Here is a 22383-nt window from a genome sequence, read left to right on the forward strand (position 1 = left end):
AAGCAGAAGAAAGCTTTGAATGCTTAAAGTTTAAGGTCACAAGAAAAAAATTAATTTCAATAGCCATATATATTTTATTGCTGCAAATAACATGGAATAATCAATACAAGAGCTTTAAAACACATTACATTAGGATAAAATCCCATAGAAAAAGTGGAATGGGAACTGGGATTCAAGGAATAAAAAGAAACAAAGTAAAGCTCTGACCACTAGGGAAGAATTTTTGTATATATTTTTCAATGGATGGTGGTGTGTATAAAAAGCACCTTCTTTGAAATCTAGATGACATTGGATGCATATGTAAGAGTGAAATAATTGTTTTACTGAAAATATAAATGTTTCTGACTTGCTAAATATCATATATTTTCCAACCTAGAAACATGAAAAACATTAATCAATTTAATATGAGAGAGGGTGCATACTGAATCACAATCCTTTTAGGAGGAATAAAAGCAAAAACAAACAAACAAACAATCAAATTGAAGACCAACAAAGTATATTACCCTGATCAGGGATCTCTGAATGAAGCAGGGGGAGATCCGGGGCCCCATTTAGGGTTTGCCTAAATGAAATAGGGCTAAAGGAAAGATGAGCTTTTTTTCTTAAAATGCCTGCGTTAATAAATCTTGAAAACAGGTAGAGTGAAAAGAGAACTGATTAACTGATTTTAAAAGCATAGGGGGAAAAATATTAGGTAGAATTGCTAGAGTCCAGGGAGTGAGTATCAGGAGACTGCAGCTTCTGAAAAGCCAGGTTGCAACTGCAAAACTATGAGTAGTCTGTCTAAGGAAGGGCATGGAGCATGGCTGAGGAAAAGAGTGCAGTGGTCCTGAGAGACTGGGAGAGCCCAGGAACTGCCCACAGGTTAAGGACTGGCCTGTAAAGGATCCCTGACAGACACAGCAAGTACTAGGAATGGAAGGACCAAACCAACCCGAAGGCCTGGGCAAAGCCTAAGGATGAGGATGGAGTGAGCTGAGACTTACAATCCAAACTAACAAGTCCCAAGAAACAGAGAGTGCAAACTTTAGCAAGTGGAGGAAGGAGGCAGCATGGCTTCCATTCTTCCTTTAAAGAGAAATTGTTTTCACCCTAAGTAGGGAAGACAAAGGGCACAAGGGGAAACAACCCAAGAGAAGGATGTGGTAGTGAGAGGATAACTGATTTTAGTCTGTAGGCCCAGGCAAAGCATTTGCTGAAAAAACTTACTGATGGGACTTTGCTCTTGGAATTTTTCCTCCATTGCAGAAACAGAAGTGAAAAAGGAAAGAAACAATCAATTTCTAAAGCAGGAACAACTCCTGGGAATTATAAGCTGTTTAACTGGATGTTCCTCTCCAGGCCTTCTAACAGGCAAATTGAGAGTAACCTGCCCGGATTCTCTAAGGCCAAGGCATGCAGATCTACATTTTTTTTAAAACCTTAGTAACTGTCATTATGATGATAAAGCAGATAATACTATGTACAGCTTAATCTTTATTTCAGAGCTGCTAGAATTGCCAGTAACATCTGAATAGTATAGTCAGAGAAAACAGAAACCATTTAAACCAGTAGAAATTTAAATCAAGTAATAGTAATTATTTTCATGGACTAGACTAAGAAGCCAACCTGGGAACAGGGAGGCAAATCAGCAGTTAGCAATAGCAGGAAGCTGCTACCACTGCAGGCTGGAGGGAAAACGGGAAGGCAGAGTTAATGGAGCCCAGAGCAGAGTCACATGACAGACATGGGACTCCCAGTGGTCCTGTCCAGTGGTAGCTGGAGCCAGGGAAGAGAGGTAGCTGTAACTGGAGAGCCCATTATAGCATGGAGCATATGAGAGAAATACCCTAACTTTTCCCTCTTTCTTGCCCTACAATCTTCCCACCACGCTCCTATTGGCTGTCAGAAACCTGGAATATACAGCTAGTAGGTGTCAGCCTTCCTGCAGTAATAAGCGAAGTAAAATTGAGGGATGAATCTGAGCACAAATATGACCAGGACCCACACAGCACACACCTTTTTCATAAAGTAGTAAAATGTGGGCCGAATAATATATAGTTAACTGTAAGTATAATAGGTTGAACAACTAGTAGTTGTTGACTCAGGGCCAACAAATGGTGATTGGTGATCTTAGTCACCTGGAGATAATCTCCAATTGTCAAGAGGTCTCTTAAAGCCAACCAAGCTGGGTAGTAGTTCATTCATTTAACAAAATTGATCTTATGACCTTTGGCTGTGTTAAAACTCTGTGTTGGGCCTAAAGTGTGCTCAGCACATTAGTCACACTACACTTTGTACTGTTTAGATAATATCTGGAATATAGGTTATGTTACATTGGGAAAAATAAAGTGAGTCCAAAGACTGGTGACTAGAACTAGGTTAGGCAATTATGTCCTGTGAAAATAAATGAAAGTAGACATGATTTGACTTCTGGTCAAGTTGGCAACATAAGTAAACATTTCTCACCATCTTGCACAACCACCTCAAAATTACAGCTAAAGTATAGAACAACCATCACCCAAAACCATCAGAAATCAAGTTGCATGACAACTATGGAATTAAAGAAACCATATCCATCTAGACTGGTAGGAGGGGCACAGATGTGGAACAGATTGGTCCCACATCCACATGTGGTGGATACAAATTCAGGAGGGACATCTTAGGAGCAAGGAATCCCAGCACCACACCGTGCTCTCCAGCCCAGGATTCCAGTGCCGAGGAGATAAGTCCCCATAACTCCTGGCTGCAAAAACCAGTGGGGATTGAGTTGGCGGAAGAAGTTCCTGGAGTCCCAAGCAGTATGTCTTAAAGAACCCACACACAGACTTACTCAGACTCACTCCTTATGGGCTCTAGCACTGTGGTAGCAAATTGAAAGACATTAGTGGCATATAGGGAGGAACTAAAGTGTCTGGCACCAAGGAGAAGGCTGGGGGACAGCGTTTACACAGACAGAAAGGTGGGCAAAAGCCATTGTCCCTTTTCTGAACCCTTCCCTCCCCACCCCCTAGCAGAACCACAGAGCTGGCAGGCGGGTGCCATATCTGAGATTCCATCAACCTGGCTAACAGTGTTTGCACTATCCTGGAGATCCCCTGAGATTCCATCCCACCCAACTTATGGGCCCAACCAAGCTGTTAACAGTGACTTTTCCATATGAATGACTAGTCTTGGCTCATGCCTCACAACTTCTAAAATCTCTCTAACAAGCCACAGACAGCCTCAGTGAGCCCCCAGCCCCTGTACCACCTGCTAAGTGGCTCCGGGCCTGGCACTAGCAGCAGCCAGACTCGATTCACAGCTTGGCTTTGCCTGGAAATCTCTAAGCCCAGAACAAGTAGTAGCCATCTCAGACTGCTTTATAGCTCATGCAGGCTGGCCCTGGACAGAACACAAGTGGGGGCTGACGTTGGCCTTCACCACCCAGGAAACCCCAGAGCATGCACACCCACTGGACAGTTACAGACCATGTCAAGAGTACCACCACCCTGATCCTGCACAGCTGATCCTCTACAGAGGTCGGAGGCTGGTAGTCAGTAGACACAGCCAGTCCTTGCAGCTGACTGGCCTGGGTAAATCCCTCCTATTAACGTGCCAACAGCAATCAAGGCTCAACGACAAGAGGAGGATGTACTCAGCCTCACACCTTGAGTATCTAGCTTGGGTGGTAGGGGACACTGTGCCACTGCACCCTACAGGATGCCGACTACATTGGGCCACACTACCAAGACAAGGAGTCAAAGCAGCTCTCCCTAATACATAGAAACAAACACAGGGAGGCTGCCAAGATGAGGAGACAAAGAAACATGGCCCAAATGAAAGAACAGATCAAAACTCCAGAAAAAGAGCTAAACAAAATGCACAGTTTATAACACTGGTTATAAGGATGCTACAGGAACTTAGTATCCTCAGCAGCGTAAAATAGATCCAGTCAGAAATGAAGGATACACGAATTGAAATAAAGAACAATTTACAAGGAAACAACAGTAGAGTAGATGAAGCCAAGAATCAAATCAATGATATGGAACATAAGGAAGCAAAAAACAACCAATCAGAACAAGAAGAAAAAGGAATCCAAAAAAGTGAGGATAATGTAAGCATCCTCTGTTACAACTTCAAGCATTTCAGCATTCACATCATAAGGGTGCCAGAAAGAGAAAAGAAAGAGCAAGAAACTAGAAATCTATTTTTAAAAATAATGAAAGAAAATTTCCTTAATTTGGTGAAAGAAATAGGTGCACAAGTCCAGGAAGCACAGGGAGTCCCACAGAAGATGGATGAGAAGAGGCCCACTCCAAAATTCACCATAACTAGAATGCCAAAGGTTAAAAACAAAGAATCTTACAAGCAGCCAGAGAAAAGCAGTTATCTACAGGGGAGTTTCCAAAAGACTGTCAGCTAATTTCGCAAAAGAAACTGCAGTCTAGAAGCTTCCTGGACTTGTGTATCTATTTCTTTCGCCAAATTAAGGAAATTTTCTTTCATTATTTTTAAAAATAGATTTCCAGTTTCTTGCTCTTTCTTTTCTCTTTCTGGAACCCTTATGATGTGAATGCTGAAATGCTTGAAGTTGTAACAGAGGCTGCTTACAGAGAAGAAATATACAAAGTCATGAAAGGCAGGGACCTTCAGCCAAGATTGCTCTATCCAGCATAGTTATCACTTAGAATCAAAGGGAAGATAAAGAGTTTCCCGGACAAGAAAAAAATAAAGGAGTTCATCATCACCAAACCATTATTATATGAAATGTTAAAGGGACTTATTTAAGATCAAAACTATGAACTATAAAGAGGCAAAAATATATAGCTATCAACAATTCAATCTGATAAAAAAACTAAGCAAACAAGAGCACAGACAAAATCATGGATACAGAGAGAGTTTTGGTGGTTGCCAGAAGAAAAGGAGGTGTGGAGGAATAGGTGAGGAGGTGAGGGGATTAAGAAGTATAAATAAGTAGTTACAGAATAGCCATGGGGATATAAAGTACAGCATAGGAAATGGAGTAGCCAAAGAATTTATACGCATGACCCATGGACATGAACAATGGTGATGGGATTGCCTGAGGGAGTGGGGGATTGCTGGGTGGAGGGGGGCAAATGAGGAAAAACTGGGACAAATATAATAGCATAGTCAATAAAATATAATTTAAAAAGTAGTTCTGGCTAATAATCTACAACAGGAAAAAGTTCACAAGAATTTTGCCTTTTTGCCTTTAATTTTCTCATTTGTTTGTTTTGTTGATTAGGTTCCACTTATAGGTGAGATCATATGGTATTTGTCTTTCACCACCTAGCTTATTTCATTTAGCACAATGCTCTCCAATTCCATCCATGCTGTTGTGAAGGGTAGGAGCTCCTTTCTTTCTGCTATGTAGTATTCCTTTGGGTAAATGTGCCACAGTTTGATCCACTCATTTCCTGATGGGCACTTAGGCTGTCTCCAGCACTTGGCTATTGTAAATAACATTGCTATGAACTTGGGGGTGCATATAGGTTCTTTTGAATTGGTGATTCAGGATTCTGAGGGTATAGTCCCAGTAGTGAGATTGCTGAATCAAAAAGCATTTCCATCTTTAGCTTTTTTGAGGAAATTCCATACTGTTTTCCACAGTGGCTGCACCAGTCTGCCTTCCCACCAACAGTGCACTAGGGTTCCCTTTTCTCCACAACTGCACCAGCACTTGTTTGTTGATTTATTAATGATAGCCCTTCTGACTGGTATGAAGTGGTATCTCATTGTTGTTTTAATTTGCATCTTTCTAATGGCTAGTGATGTTGAGCATTTTTTCATGTGTCTATGGGCCCTCTGTTTAATGACTAAATAGTTAGTTGCTTCCAAGAGTTGCAAGTAAACCTTGAAATATGACTTCTTCCTGAAGGAGAGGCCATGTGCAGAAATTTTCAGAATATCCCATACTTCTTACAGCATTGTTTTATTTCATCTCAATCAAAGCTGCTTAAACAACCGTACGTTACTTACTGGCTTTTATTTCATTTGGTGATTTCCCTTGATAATACAAAATCAACAGAGTTTTTTAACTATTCCTCTAAATGTCTGAGTTCGAACTATCAAGTCAGACATAGAAAAACAAAAACTGTATCATCTCATTTTTATGTGGAGTCTAAAAACCAGCTAAACAGCCAATCAACCAACTACTGTCCCCCACCTCATAGATACAGAGAACAAATTGGTGGTTGCCAGAGGTGGGAAATGGGGAAAGGGGGGTCAAAAGATACAAACTGCCAGTTATAAAATAAGTAAGTAATGGGGATGTAATGTAAAACATGGTGACTATAGTTAATAATGCTGCATTGTATACCTGAAAGTCGCTAAGAGGGTAAGTCATAATAATTTCATCGCAAGAAAAAAAATGACTGATGATGGATATTAACTAGACTTATTATGGTGATCATTTCACTATATATGAATATCACATCATTATGTTGTATACCTGAAACTATTATAATGTTATATGTAAATTATATTTCAATGAAAAATAAAAAATACTATTTCAAAAATAAAGAAAGTAGACATGTTTTATTGAAGGGTATAAAGACTATATGGAGTCTCACCAATTATTTTCAAATACCTGAAGGATTGCCTTCTCACATGGACAAGGTAATAATAATTACTAATGTTTTAATTGAGTATTTACTATGTTTTAGGCACATAGCTCATTTTATCATTCTAACACTCCTGTTAAGGATAAGTACCATTTTACCTATATTATAAATGAAAAACCTGAAGGCTCAACAGGTCATGTAACCAGCCAATGGCCCAAATCTTCCAGACTCTGAAGCCAATGTTCTCAACTGCTATGTTTACCATATGTTGTTTTACTAAACCAGACAAGAACCAATGGTTGAAGCTACCAAGAGGCAAAATTTGACTTGGCATAAGGATGATTTTTCCAATGAAAGTTTAACTTTTTGTTGTCTAATCATGGCATTAACTACTTCTGGAATTAGGAGCTTCCATTCATAGATGTACTTAATGAAAAGTCAGTTATATAGCAAGTTACTAATATTAGAAAAGAATTATTATTAAAGATAAAAAGGGACATTTCATAATGATAAAAAATCAATTCGACAGGAAGAGATAACAATCCTAAGTGTATGTACATCTAACAACACAGCTTCAAAATATATAAAACAAAAGTTGACAGGCCTAAATAAGAGAAATAAACAAAGCCACAATCATTTTGAAGACTTCAACTCATCTCTATTATAATTGAACAAACAAAAAAAAGACAATACAAAAGTTGAACAACACAGCTGTATTGACCTATTCGACATACATAAAACTTATACCCAACCACTACAGAATATACATTATTTCCAAGTGCATGTGAAACAACTATCAAGGTATTTATCTAGCAAAGTGCTAAAGATCTTTCTCATTGAGCAGGAAGTTGGGCTAGTTTAATTTTAAAACCACTCCCACCTCTGAAATTCTAAAATTTACTCATCTCTTCCTAAGAATATTACCCTCAATCTAGCTTCCCTATTGTGTGTTGCTAATAATGATTCCATTTCAGCCACTTCCCAAATACAAAAGAAGATGTGGAGATAGCTTTAGGTTGTATAAATGTAGGTGTGGTCTCCTGTCCCTACCCCAAACCTTGTTTATTCTTTTAGTTGAACATCTCTCCCACCTGCTTTCTCATTTATATATCCCCAAGTTCAAGCCTTAGCCCAGCTCCTGGTTCCTGACCCTCCTATCTCTGAAATCACCTTTCAACTTGGCCACAAGATTAGCTTATCCCAAGGTACCCTGCGGGACCAGACCAGAGCTTCACCCACAAAACGCAACTCCTACGAATCCATTTATTCTCCTCCATCCCCCTCAAAGTCTGCACAGCTTCAGAAATAACCTACAATATAATAGAATAAAATGATTATTGTTCCAAGGGGGACAATAACAAATAACAAATAACAAAAAATAAGAGAAAATCACTCAGAATGCATGACTGAGATACTGTTCATACTATTGCTAGAGATAGACAAAATTTGGCTCCAAGGAGACTGGTGAGTCTGGCCAGTTCAAGTCCTTCAGTAGGCTGGTTCAGAACCTGATCCTCCTCATGTACTAGTTCAGGGCACTCCCAGTCCAGGAAAACATACCCTTCTTCTATATTGTTCTATTACCAGAATTGCAGTTTTACATAGAGAATCATCCCCTGTTGATGATTCCAATGTAGAATTCAGAATGTTGTAGCAGTGAAGGGGATGAGTTCAAGTCCGCCTCCCCATCCACCCCAGTTCAGCTGTTTTTTATTTACAAAATAAGAATATGAACTTTACCTACCTCATAGGGCCCTTGTGTAGTTTAAATGACCTAATGTATGTTAACAGGAGGGAGTCAGGTTTTAGAACCAGTCACCCCTGCTCCTCTCCAAGTTCTAGACTAAGTAAACTATATATGCACAAGAATCAATACCAAATAGAAAATGAACTCCATTTTTTAAATTAATAACAGAATGAACACAAGATTTTACCCTTTCCCTGCTCCCAATTTTGAAGCTTCTCTGGTAATTACACTGGAGAACAAGACTTAGAATAGGGGCCTCTTATTTATTGTTCCTTCATCGTGACTTAGGAGTCCAGGTTTGCAGATCAGGCCCTGAGGTCACTCCATCCATCCAGCCTCACAGATAAGATCTGCCCCACCTACCCATTCACCAGCAGGAGCTGGAAACTGTGAGCTGGGAAGATGTCAAGAGCTTTTTGAGGCAGGCAGGCAGCCCAGCAGGCTCAGCTAAGTCTGCTTTGCCATACGGAGACAAGAACTTCAACAGAGGGCCACAGGTTTTTGACACCATTTGAAGGTGCAGTCACCTTGCTCTCCAGTGACTCACGCATGACCCAGTGAGTGTCTTTGGCTATAACTAGTCAAATTAGAAACTCATAATATAGGGACACACAGGGGAGGTGCTTAATGGGCAGAAACTGGAGAGGAGCATGAACATTCCTCCTCCACAGTATGTAAAAGCACAGGGTATGAAGCTTAGAACCCAGAAAACAGTAAGTCATACATATTTTTCCCCCTACATGGCTTTTTATCACTATTTTAATGTAAATTTGCTTCTCAAAGTTTATGCCCATTTATACTCCCAACAATTTAAGGAAAAAAAAGTTTCATCACACAGGTCATTTATCTATCTTTACTGCAAAGGTCGTATTGAAATTCTGTTTCTTGGGGAAATATTTTCTGCTTAATAAAAGGTAGTGATCATTCCCTCTCCCCTTCTCCAAAAATCAACAGGTTACTTTCCACACTCTCTGGTATCTGCATATCTTAATACTCATTTATTTTTAGCTGTCATCTAAGATAACTGGACAATTTGTCTTTGTGTCCTTGTTCTCATGTCACCTGAGTCTATTTTAGATCTGTTTTCTAGAAGGCAGGCAGGGAGCCATACTGGATTCACTCACTCAGCATATACTGCACAAAACTCTGTGTGTGTGTGTGTGTGTGTGTGTGTGTGTGTGTGTTAGAGAGACATAAATAACAAATACACCCAATTTTTGACTATTTATACACAAAATCTTGGCCTTTATTTTTTCTCTTCCTAATCTGAAAGAGAACAGAAGCAAGGGGGAAGTGGAAAGAAAATTTCCTCCTGAAGATATAAGGAAAGAAACTCTAAAGTGAGATATGGCGTTAGCTAGTAATTGTATTTATGAATCCTCTTTCTTTAGTTTTTAATTGTGAGATAATGTGCAGTAACATAGGAGTCCACAGAAAGTGGTAGAATAAAGTACTGTTGAGATTTAAAACCAAATTTCTGTTGTGCAAATATAGGCTCCACTAGTTTACTAGCCCTATGATCCTCAGTTACCTCCAGCAAAAACTAGGAATATCAGCAATGCCATTTTTGTTGTAAGAATTAAGTAATTCAATGTCTGTAGAATAGCATAACATCTGAGCCAAAAGAAATGTTTTTAAAAATTAAATTACAGAGCTCTACAGGAATCAGAAAAAAAAGACATTTATTTTTCTTCTTCTATTTTCCAGCTTCCTACAAGAAAATAAACACTCATACTGTTTCGGTCCCAGGGACAGATGAGATAGAGCTCACCTGCCAAGCTAAAGGTTATCCCCTGGCAGAAGTATCCTGGTCAAATGTCAATTTTTCTGCCAACACAAGCCACACGGAGACTTCTGATGGCCTCTACCAGGTCACCAGTGTTCTGCGCCTAAAGTCACCCGCTAGCAGAAACTTCAGCTGTGAGTTCTGGAACGCTAACGTGAAGGAGCTTACGTCAGCCATCATTGCCCTTCGAGGTAAGAGCTGCCAGCCCTTCCTAACTCTATCGGTCAGGGTCCAGGTGAGAAATAGAGGACACATTCAGAATAAGTAATTTGAAGAGCATGTAATGAAGGGACTATTTATGAATTTTGTGGTCAGGATTTAGAGAAACTACTGAGGTTCGTGACAGACCCTGGGACTTCTACCATGGGGAGCCATTATCACTGTTGGAGAGGTGACTGAAACCTAGAGAAAGGAGCTAGGAGAAAGCACTGCTTGACAGGAACTGTGGCCTGCAGTAGAAGGGTGCTGCTGCCCACAGCAACTCCAGAGGGTGGGAGCTGGTGTATGAATACCTCAACCTCACTCACCTCCCACCCTCTGATCCCCTCCTGGTGCCCGCCATTGGCTGGACCCAGCTGGGGGTCAGAGAACAAGGAAGTCCCCTGGTAAGTCCATAAAGATCAACCCCTCAGAGCTCAGAACAGAGTGTTGAACTATAGATAATGGATCAGAACAGGAAACAAAATATTCAGCACAAAAGCTTATCACTGTGACTCAGGCACAATGACTTAAGTCAGCAGGATGAATATCATTTGTTGGCTTTGCCGCCAGCTACATGGTTTGGGAGTTTTACAGGAAAACCAGCCTCTTCAAAATATCCTGCAGAGTTTTCACTGGCTATGCTGAATCCATACTTTTGAACTTTGTACACTAGCAAAATGTCAGATTTTGGAAGTCTGACCATTTTTTTATGTACCAAGTAAGAACATTTATTTGCCAAACAAGAACAACTAACTTCTAGTATCACAATCATCTCATTTTAACACCAAGTACATATGTCTCCTATTGCTCCTGTAAAAAAATTACTGCAAACTTTGTGGGCTTAGGATGGCACAAATCTATTAATTCACACTTCTGGGAGTCAGAAGTCTGAAAAGGGCTTCACCAGGTTCAAACCAAAGTGTCAAGAGGATGGACAGCAGAAACTCTAAGGGAGAATTCATTTTCTTGGTTTTTCCACCCTTTAGTGGCCCCTGGCACCCCTTGGCTCATGGACCCTCCCTCCGCTTTCAAAGCCAGCAGATGCATTATGCAGACCTCTGCTTCTGCCATCACATCTCCTCCTCTAACTTCTTGCCTCCCTTTTCTACCTCTTGGGGACCTTTGTGTCTACAGCAGATGCTGGCCTCCTACCTCAACTCAATAATTCAGGATACTTTACCCATTTCAAGTTACTTAATATAATCACAGCTCCAAAGTCCTTTCGTGATATAGGGTAACATAGTCACAGGTCTCAGGGATTAGAACATGGACACCATTGAGGGGAGCCATTATTCTATCATACAGACAAAGAATATCATCTCAGGATAAAGAACAGTCCCTCATGCTGAATAGTTTGACTTTATAAAACGTTCACTATGCTCTTATATTTTTCTTTGTCTTAGACAAAACAGAGACTATGAGAAGGACTTGTTGGCATGCAAGTATTTAGCTAGTGATTCCAAGGAGTAGAAATGAGATGTTTGGGGGGAAAAAGGAAAAGCAAATGTAAGGCTACATTATTAAAGTTGATGTGGGCATCAGGAGCTCAAATGTTCAAGGACTCCCTAGTTAAGTGTAGGCCAACACTTTAGGTGAAATGCAGTTTTCTAGAAGGACACTATATAAGAATTTCCCCAAAGAAATACAGGCCTGGGTAAGATGAATTTGGAAGTGACTAGAATCTGCCCTTTACACCACTGATTACATCAGTGTCTTTCTTCGTGGTAGAGAAGTGGAAGGGCAGACTGATCATTTCTCTGGAAGCCTTCAAGCTATGAGAAGTTAAAAATGAACTAAAGTGACCCCTCTCTGCCTGGGAGCCAACATAGCTGACTGAATAGTCAACAGTTGTGGGAAGGGCCTATAGGCTCAGCATCGAAGCTTGTGATATGGCTCATGAATGCAACCAGCAGGGAGATGGAGAAATCTTTGTGCAATTCAAGTGCTCAGCCTAGTTTTACCCGTCCTTCCCAGCTCTACATTTACCCTACTACCCCCTGACATGGACCCTCTGCTGCAGTCAGCTCCCCTTCCTCACCACATACCCTTTGAACTTGCTTGACCCTCTCCCACCTCCATGACTTCATTGCTCAGGTACTTTCTGCCACATAAAATGTCATTATTCACCTGCTCAAGCCCAGCCTCTCCTGGGGGCACCTCAGATAACTGTAGGATACAAGCAGACTTCACTCATCTCGCCACCTAAGACCGATTGTACCACTTCTTTGTTTGCCTGTGACTGTACATATCTCTTCTCTTTCATTGCTATTTTATTTTCCTGGTATTTTAATTGTTCACATGAGTCTTCTTTATACTCAGACTTAAGCAAAAGCAGGGTGCTCTGTTCATAATAAGTGCTCAGTAATTGTCAGATTAAGGGGTTGAAAACTTAGTCTTAGATGATCCCAGACTCATTACCCCAGCGGCCAGGTGTGTGTGGACAGTCAGGTCCAAGAAGCCAAATGATGCCATAGCTTATGGTACAAGTACCACAAAATACAACAAAATAACCAAAAGTCATACATCCTCCCACACATGGGTTCCTAGCTTCTATTTCTCAAAAGCATCGTGAGCTGTCCTATGACTATTCCCTTTGTATTGTTTCTTATAAGTTGAGCAGCTCACTGCTGATTTCTCTGACCCACCACAAGCTTCTTTGGAAGTCAATGAATCAAACAAATACAGTAATGAAATTCTGGGGGTGGGAGGTGCTCCCAGAACTCTAGGATAATGACTGAACATCCTAACTTTCAACCAGGAATTAAGGAGCAGTGAGACAGTTTTCCTTTTGAATCAGAGTTTCTTCTGCTCTGTCAGGTGTTGCATTTTCATTAGGAAATATAGTGGGACTAGAGCACAGACCCTTACACGGCTGCCAGAGAAGCCCTCCCAGGAGGCCCGGCAGTGACTCTGGCAGTGCTCAAGCATCTGCGCTCTGAAGTCAGATGGACTTTTATTTCAAATCCCCTCTGCTACCTACAAACTTTAAGAACTTGAGCCAACCTAGAAGTGTCTCCTCTCTCTCATTTGTAGAACGAGTGTAAATAATGGTAGCTACCTTATAGCACTATGGTGAAGATTAAATGAAATACACTTATAAAGTCCTTAGCATTCAGAAAGGATAGAAACAGGAAAAAAATATGGCACCTTTAGCAAGAGACATGGCTTCCTTGTGAGTGGATAGGACTGTGGATAAGGATAAAACAGATAGCTGTCCCATTACAGCATCATATCATTGTTATGTAACATGCAAGTATTAGAAAACAATTTAGAAGAGCCTGTATTAGGACACTGGCTAAAAGACTGTAACAGATGGTGACTCTAAAATGACAAAAGTTATTTCTCTGTCATGCAATATTCAGAGAGAAGGTGGCTCAGAGCAGGTAACTGGCTGTATTCCATAAAGTCACCCAGTGCTCAGGTTCTTTCCATCTTGCTCTGTCATTTTTCCCAGGTGTTATCCTTATTGAATTGCCAAAGCCAAGTCACTGCCACATCCATGTTTCAGCCTTCAGAAAAGAAAAAGAAACATATTGAATGTTTTAAGGCCAAGGCTCAGAAAACCGATTCTCTTGGCTTAAAGTTAATTTACATGTCTGGTCACACTAACTATACAGGGGAGGCTTAGAATGTAGTTTCTGAGAAACCATGTGTCCAGCTAACACCTAGCTAAGACTGGGGAAGAAAAGGAGAGTGGATTTAAGAAATAAGCAGCAGTCTGCCACAGGGTAACCAATGGCAAGGAAGATTGGGTTAGATGCACTAAACAGATGGTGGTCAATTCAGCCCAGCAAATCCTCATGATACCATTCATTTAGTTGGTTCTTGGCTTTAAGGGGATTCAGAAGTTACTTAGATAAACTCTTTGCACATCAAATACTTACAATCTAAGCAGACTGATATCCTTTTGGATGTTTAACATTAGAAAGTCTTCAGGGATGAGTCAATTTTTATATGCTCAGAGGACTATGAGGGAGCCTGGACAGAACAAGTATTTGCATAAAGGCATGGAGGTAGGGACCTCTCCTGTCATGAGAACAGTGAGGGACCCAGGACTCCTTGACTCATGGCACTACCTGCAGCAAGTGCTTAAATAGCACTTCCTAGAAGTGAAGAAGAAGACTATAATTGTTATTGGTTATTCATTGAGGGATGGTAACTAGACTTACTTTAGTAATCGGTTCACAATATGTACAAACGTCGAATCATTATGTTGTACACCTGAAGCAAATATAATGTTGTATTGTCAGTTATACCTCAGTAAAAAAAATTTTTTTTAAAGTCTGTGTTATCCAATGTGTTGATAAGTCAGTATTCTTCCTCCTTTTCCTCCTTAGTGTTCACTACACTCTTTTGGATAAAAACAAGTATCGGTTGGGCCTAAGCTTTGGATCAGAGAGATCTGAGTTTGCAATCCTGGCTTTGCCACTTGCTTAATAGTGATGGCCTTAGATAGACTATTTAGCATCTTTGAGCTTTACTTTCTCAACTCTAAGATGAGGGGCTCAAATTAAATGATGCCTACTCTCTCCTCAGCTAAAACTGTCTATGGTGCTCAGAAGGCACTATGTTGGGGGAGGGAGGGGCAAGGCAATTGGCAGGACTGAGCCTTTCCTCCTGAGCAGTTTTGCCAGGTATTTCTAGAGCCAGGCTGTTATGTTTACTCTGTATAAGTTACTCCATGAGGCAAAATTCAGGCTTTTGGAAAAGGCCCAGCTCATCTTGGGTCCCCTTCCATCTCCCTGTAGTGATTCCCCCTCCAGCCCTGTCCTTTGTCAGCCTGGGGTCCTCATTCTAACCTTTAGATATCCAGAGCTCTCCTTTACCAGGTTTTCCGCAGGCTGCAAAATTACTCTTCTCATCCACCTCTCTACTAAACTCATCTTTCCCTCAGTGCCAGGACCTCGATTAGCTGTAACAAGGAAAAGGACTAGTTACTGTAATTCACAATGACTGGATTTTGTATATTAACACTATCTATAATATCTTATTTTGTTTAAAAGGACCCTGTGAGTTCTCAAAATTGAATAACTAATGCTTAAGATTCTAAGCACTATAAATACTTGACAGAGGACGGGGAAGACAGTTTTGGGCTGAGAGACTATCCAACTGAAAAGAGGGAGACGATAGATAGATAGATAGATAGATAGATAGATAGATAGATAGATAGATAGAATATGATAGATGTGTCAAAATGATGCAAAGCATGGACTCTATAACCAGACAGCCTGATTGCATATCAGCTCTGCCACTTACTGTATAACTTTGGGGAAGTTTTCTAGGCCTCACTTTCTTTACCAATAAATGAGGGTCATAGCAGAGCCTTCCTCATTAGTGGCTGTGAGGAGTAAGTGATCTAATACATACAATGCCCCTAGGACAGTACCTAGCATGAAGTAAGCACCCAATGTAAGTTGGCCCTGTTGTTTATAAACCACTCAGAAGGCGAACTTGTTCGTTTACCTCTAAGCTACGACGTACTTGATTCTGGTGCTTTTCTTTCACCCAGGTGATACGGAATCCAACGTCCCTCCACCTTTGCTGCGTCACATTTTCATCCCTTCCTTTATCATTGTTTTAACAGTCATAGTTACAATGATAATCCTAAGAAAACAACTCAGCAAAAAGCTTTGTTCAACAAAAGGTAAGCGACTTTATTCATGGTAACCATATGGACTGGGTGTCTGTTTTGTCAGTCTCTGCTTTGCACCACAGGCCTACTGTGTCCCAGTTTCACACTAAATCCACTCAGTGCTTATGAATTACTTTGGGTTTGTTTTGATTATATCTTTTTTTCCTCAGAAGAAAATGGCTCTAGTCTTCAGTGAGCTAAAACCCTTACACTGCTTATTCTTAAATTGAATGTCTTGTTCCTATGGTGGAAATTGTTTGCTTCGTTCTTTGAGTTGAGAAGTGCCATCTGCCCTGCAAGACTGGTGTTATTCTGGCAATGTTAGACAGCTATGTGGTCAGAGTTCACTGGTGGGAGGATGCCAGGATGCTTTCTGATGATACCTACTGTCCTCACCTCTTCTTTCCTCATTCTGGGTATGAGCTGGGCTATGGCCTCTCCCTACCTCCAGGAATCGGACTCTCCTAGTTAGGTAAGAAAAGTGTGTGAGGCCATTTGGGGATGGGAAAGCACCTGTTTGGCGGTGCCCTGAGGTCTATCAGCAGCTGCCCACTCCTATTGCACCAACGGGGACAGAGCATGCCTGCAGCCTTTGGGTCCTGGCCCAAATATTGGCAGTCCTATCCGGTGCTTTCCTAAATTGTCCCTTTATCAGCACCCAATGAGCTCCTCCCAAGATTGACACATGGCTTTGTCTTTATTTATTTTTATTTATTTACTTATTTATTTTTAAATTATATTTTATTGATTATGCTATTACAGTTGTCCTGACTTTTTCCCCTTTGCTCACCCTCAACCCAGCACCCTCCACTCCCTCAAGGCAATCCCCACACCATTGTTCATGTCCATGGGTCATGCGAATAAGTTCTTTGGCTACTCCATTTCCTATACTGTATTTTACATCCCCATGCCTATTCTGTAACTACTTATTTGTACTTCTTAATCCCCTCATCTCTTCACCCATTCCTGCATACTCCCTTCCCATTTGACAACCATCAAAACATTCTCTATATGCATTATTCTGTCTCTATTCTTGTTTCCTTAGTTTGGTTTTTAGATCAGTTGTTGACAGGTATGTTTTTATTGCCATTTTGTTGTTCATAGTTATGATCTTCATTTTTTTCTTAAATAATTTCTTTTAACATTTCATATAATAATGGTTTAGTGATGACAAACTCCTTTAGTTTTTTCTTGTCTGGGAAGCTCTTTCTCTGCCCTTTGATTCTAAATGATAGCTTTGCTGGATAGAGCTATCTTGGTTATACGTCTTAGCTTTTCATGACTTTGAATATTTCTTGCCAGTGCCTTCTAGCCTAAAAAGTTTCTTTTGAGAGAAATCAGCTGATGGTCTTATGGGAACTCCCCTGTAAGTAACTAACTGCTTTTCTCTTGGTGCTTCTAAGATCCTCTCTTTATCTTTAACCTTTGGCATTCTAATTATGATGTGTCTTGGAGTGGGTCTCTTCACATCCATATTTTCTGGGACTCTCTGTGCTTTTGGACTTGCATGCCTATTTCCTTCATCAAATTAGGGGAGTTTTCTTACATTATTTTTTCAAATTTCTTTGAAAGAGTTCAAATTTCTTACTCTTTCTCTTTTCCTTCTGGTACCCCTACAACGCAAATGTTGGAGCTCTTCAATTTATCCCAGAGTCTGCTTACGCTGTCCTCATTTTTTTGGTCGGGGGATTCTTTATTCTTCTTGTCCTGATTGGTTGTTTTTTGCTTCCTTATGTTCCAAATCATTGAGTTTATTCTTAGCCTCATCCACTCTACTGTTGTTTCCCTGTAAATTGTTCTTTATTTCAATTCATGTATCCTTTGTTTCTGACTGGATCTATTTTATGCTGCTGAGGATACTAAGTTCCTTTAGCATCTTTATAACCAGTATTTTAAACTGTGCATCTGATAGATTGCTTATCTCCATTTTGTTTAGCTCTTTTTCTGGAGTTTTGATCTGTTCTTTCATTTGGGCCATGTGTTTTTGTCTCCTTACCTCGGCAGCCTCCTTGTGTTTTTTTTCTGTGTATTATTAGTTAGGGCTGCTAAGACTCCGTATCTTGGCAGTGTATCCTAAAGTAGTAGGTGTTCTTTAGGGTCCAGTGGCACAGCCTCCCCTATCACCCAAGCTGGGTACTTGAGATGTGCCCTTTGTGTGGGCTGAGTACACTCTCCTCTTGTAGTTGAGCCTTGATTGCTGTTGGCAGATCAATAGGAGGGATTTACCCAGGCCAGTCAGCTCCAAGGATTGATTGTGACCACTTACCACCAAACTTTGTCCTCCATGGAGGATCAGCTGTGCAGGGGTATGGCGGTGGTGCTCTGATGTGGTCTGTAGCTATCCACTGGGTACACAAGCCCTGGGGTTTCCCTGGTGGTGCACGACAAAGTCAGCCCCTGCCTATGTTTTGCCCAGGGTCTCCCTTCCTGAGCTATAAAGCAGTCTGAGATGGCTGCTGCTTATGCTGGGCTTATAGATCTCCCGGTGAAGCCAAGATGTGAATCTAGGCTGGCTGCTGCTAGAGCTGGGCCTGGGGCTCACTGAGGCCAACCGTTGTGTGTTTGAGAGGATTTAGGAAGTTGTAAATCATGAACCAACACCAGCCATTCATATGGAAAAACAGCTTGGCTGGAGTGGAATCTCTGGGGATCTCCAAGGCAGGTCAAACAGTGTTAGCCAGGTTGATGGAGTCTCATATATGGCACCAGCTTGCTGTGTCCATGGGGGCAGGATTTAAAAAAGGGACAATGGCCTCTGTTCACCTTGATGCCAGACACTTCAGTTTCTCCCAGTATACCACTGGTGCCTGTCAAGTTGCTACCTAGGTGCTGGAGCTCAGAGGGAGTGAATCTGTGTATTGAGTTCCTTCCACCAACTCAATCCCTACAGAGTTTTTGCAGCCAGAAGTTGTGGGGACTTATCTTCCTGGCACTGGAACCCTGGACTGAGAGGCCTGGGACTCTTCACTCCCAAGATATCCCCCCCGAATTTTTATCCACCACATGTGGGTGTGGGACCAGCCTGTTTCGTGTCTGCGCTCCTCCTACCAATGTGGATGGATGTGGTTTTTTTAATTCCGTAGTTGTCAGACTTCTTTTCAACTCAATTTCTGATGGTTCTGCCTGATGGTTGTTCTATATTTTAGTTGAAATTTTGATATGGTTGTGCGAAGAGGCCAGCCATGTCTGCCTATATCATCAACTTGACTGGAAGTTGGCTTTGTCTTTAAAAAAAGAAATGACCTCTGGGAATAACTCAGTAGGAATTTGAAGTGGTCACTGTTTCAGGATTAGGGGGTGTTTAGCTGGTTGTTTTTCTACTTTTATATTCTAACTTCTATATTCTCATCTGCCACAAAATATTGTCATACTCTACTTTTGCCCATTGCTCTATGTAGGTGGGCATTAGCTTGGGCAATAACCACAAATCTCCCCACTGTTGAACCCAAGGAACTATTGTCAAAAGAATGGGAAGGGAAGAAGAAGGGGAAAAAACAGAGAAGAAAGGAGGAAGATAGAGAGAGAGAAATTACAGAAGTGGAGGTCAAGGGCACTTCACTCTAAATGAGGAATCCCAAGGTCATGGACAGAACTTTGACTAAACAGAATCACTTCTGCAAATATATGACCTCAAAGAGTCATAGCAAATGCAGCTCATTAGACTCTTATCTTCTGACATTCTTCTCTTGTGCTAGACCCTTTTCAGTTAATTTCACAAAAACTGCTTGAAGCAAGGAATAGTGTCTACTTCGTAGATGAAGACACTGAAACTCAGAAAATATTTCTAAAGTTATATAGGTGGGGCTTGAACACAGGTCTGACTCCAAAATTTGTGCCCTTTTGCTGCAAAAGCATTTAATAAAAATTGGCTCAGTCTGAATACATTTTATATTATACATTACCTTTGGGCAATGAAAAGAGAGAGACTCAACCTAGAGTAACTGAGTGACTTGTTCACTGACTTGCTGGGCTGATGGCAAAGCCAAGAGTAGAATCCAGTACCAGTTACAAGATATTGAGACCAGATCTCTAGAACAAGTCTCTAGATCTCTATTCTTTCACCATTCTCTATGATGAAGAACCAGCTTTGGTTTTTCAAATTTCTAAAATGTTAGAATCAATATATTATAATATAGGGTGAGGAAAAAGTAGGTTTAGAGTTACTTGTATGGAAAATAACACAAAAATTTAATAAATAATAATACAAGAATTACCTCTGTGTTCCACATACAACTGTAAACCTGCTCTTGTCACACCTGGTATATACTGAAAACAAATTACTAAAAAATGAAATGAAAAGAACAAAGACAAAAAACAATAAGCCCAATTTTTACTGGATTTAATAAATATACTATGACATTTTAGTAAACATGACCAGAAAAAAATATAACATAGTAAAATAATTACTATGAAAACTTTTTAAATGTTCGTACTCTATCTATATGCTTAGCTCATTGAGGACTGATCAACTGTTCCTACCAACACTAGCCTGTAGATTACACTTTCAATGGCGCTGTCCTAAAAGATTGATCAAGGACTTTACAGAGATTTAAACCAAAGGCCAATATGGCAGTTTATGGTGCAAAAGAACTGCAGAGAATGGCAGCACTGACTGGAGGCATTAAAGAGGCCTTCGCTGAAACTCCAACGTTCCAGGGCAATACTTATACATTAATCTTTGGGCTCCTTTCTAATACAAACCTTCTTGGAGGAGACTGCAATGCTGAATTAGAGGCCCAACACGGTCGCAAGGAGAGTTACTAAAATCTGGTACACTGAACAAAAGCAGAATTAAGGATGGGTTGAATTTGGGAACCCAGGCAAGTGCAGAAGATGGACATTAAGCCCTGGATGAAAATAAAGGTGCGAGAGAACATGTGAAATCAGGGACTGAGAAAGCTAAAGAGGGAAACAGCGATGAGCAGCATCCCATTATGTGAAATTTTGTTTCTGCCCCCTGAGTCACTTTGGACTAGTATCAGTCATTTGCACTTTAGTGCAAATTAATTGATCAGAACTTCTGCTCTGTATAGGACAGCAGAAGGAAGTAGCAATAATACTGAAACAGAAGACAGCGAGATAATTCTGGAAATAGACATTTCCTGGACTGGATACCCAAATTAGCAGTTACTCAGCCTCTGAGTGCCTGGGGGCCTTTTTTGTTCACAATCTTGCCTAAGAGTATGGTTTTACAGTATACATTATTCAGGCTGAGGTCTCAAGCTACAGCAGATATTTGGACTTCTATATGTGGATTTATTTGGATTTACTCTTTATAAATAATTTTCTTATTTTTAAATTACTACTGATGTACAATATTCTATTAGTTTCTGGTGTACAGCTCAGTCATTAGACATTTATATCACTTACAAAATGATCACCCCCACAAATCTAGTACCCATCTGACACCATACATAGGTATTACAATATTATTAACTATATTCCCTATGCTGTACCCTACATCTACCAATTTGTACTTCTTAATCCCTTCACCTTTTTGAACCATTCCCAAACACCCCTCCCATCTACCAATTGTCAAAATGTGATTTGTATATGTGAGTCTGTTTCTGGTCTGCTTGTTCATTATTTTGCTTTTCAGATTCCATACATAAGTGAAATCATATGGCATTTGTCTTTCTCCCTCTGATTATATCACTCAACACAATATCCTCTAAGTCTGTCTATGTTGTTGGAATTGGCAAGATTTCATTCTTTTTTTTATGGCTGAGTCATAATTCATTGTATATATGTACTACTTCTTTATCCATTTATTTATTGATGGATACTTAGGTTTCTTCTATATCTTGGCTAGTGTAAATAATACTGCAATGAACGTATGTATACATATGTCTTTTTAATGTATTGTTTTGGATTTCCTGGGACAAATACCCAGAAATGGAACTGCTGGAGTTTTTTGGTCTCATGATAGACTTTGTTTTAAAGTCTATTTGGCCTGGTGTAAATATTGGTATCCCAGATTTTTTTCATTTCCATTTTTATGAAATCTTTCCCATCCCTTTACTTTCAGTCTGTATGTCTTTCAGTCTGAAGTGAGTCTCTCATAGACAGCATATGTAAGGGTCTTATTTTATTTTCCATTGAGCCACCATGTGTCTTTTGATTAAAGCATTTAATCCATTTGTATTTAATGTATTTATTGATAGATACATATTTATTACCATTTTATTATTTATATTTTTATCATTTTTTTTTCTTCTTAAAGAAGACCCTTTAACATTTCTTGTAATACTGGTTTGGTAGTGATGAACTCCTTTAGCTTTTTCTTGTCTGGAAAGTTCTTTATCTGTCCTTCGATTCTAAATGATAGTTTTGCTGGGTAGAGTAATCTTAGTTGTAGGTCCTTGCTTTTCATCACTGAGTATTTTGTGCCAATCCCTTCTGGCCTGCAAAGTTTCTTTTGAGAAGTCAGCTGACAGTCTTATGGAAGTTCCCTTGTAGGAACTAACTGCTT

General features: G+C 40.2%; 1 protein-coding gene across 5 annotated transcripts in view; it reads left to right on the plus strand.

Annotated features, from left to right (window-relative positions):
* Positions 1-22383, plus strand: part of PDCD1LG2 (programmed cell death 1 ligand 2) — a 95608-nt gene that overhangs the window by 29950 nt on the left and 43275 nt on the right. For 4 of the 5 annotated variants that reach the window (XM_054583095.1, XM_054583096.1, XM_054583094.1 and 1 more), the window contains exons 4-5: positions 10000-10269; positions 15789-15923. In XM_054583095.1, the coding sequence (XP_054439070.1) occupies positions 10000-10269; positions 15789-15923 (405 nt within the window). The remainder of the gene's footprint in view (positions 1-9999; positions 10270-15788; positions 15924-22383) is intronic. The other variant, XM_054583097.1, reaches the window with a different exon arrangement.

The sequence above is a fragment of the Pteronotus mesoamericanus genome, unplaced genomic scaffold, assembly GCF_021234165.1.
Source record: "Pteronotus mesoamericanus isolate MK-2021 breed Mesoamerican mustached bat unplaced genomic scaffold, CSHL_Meso_final contig_73, whole genome shotgun sequence".
Lineage (NCBI taxonomy): Eukaryota > Metazoa > Chordata > Mammalia > Chiroptera > Mormoopidae > Pteronotus > Pteronotus mesoamericanus.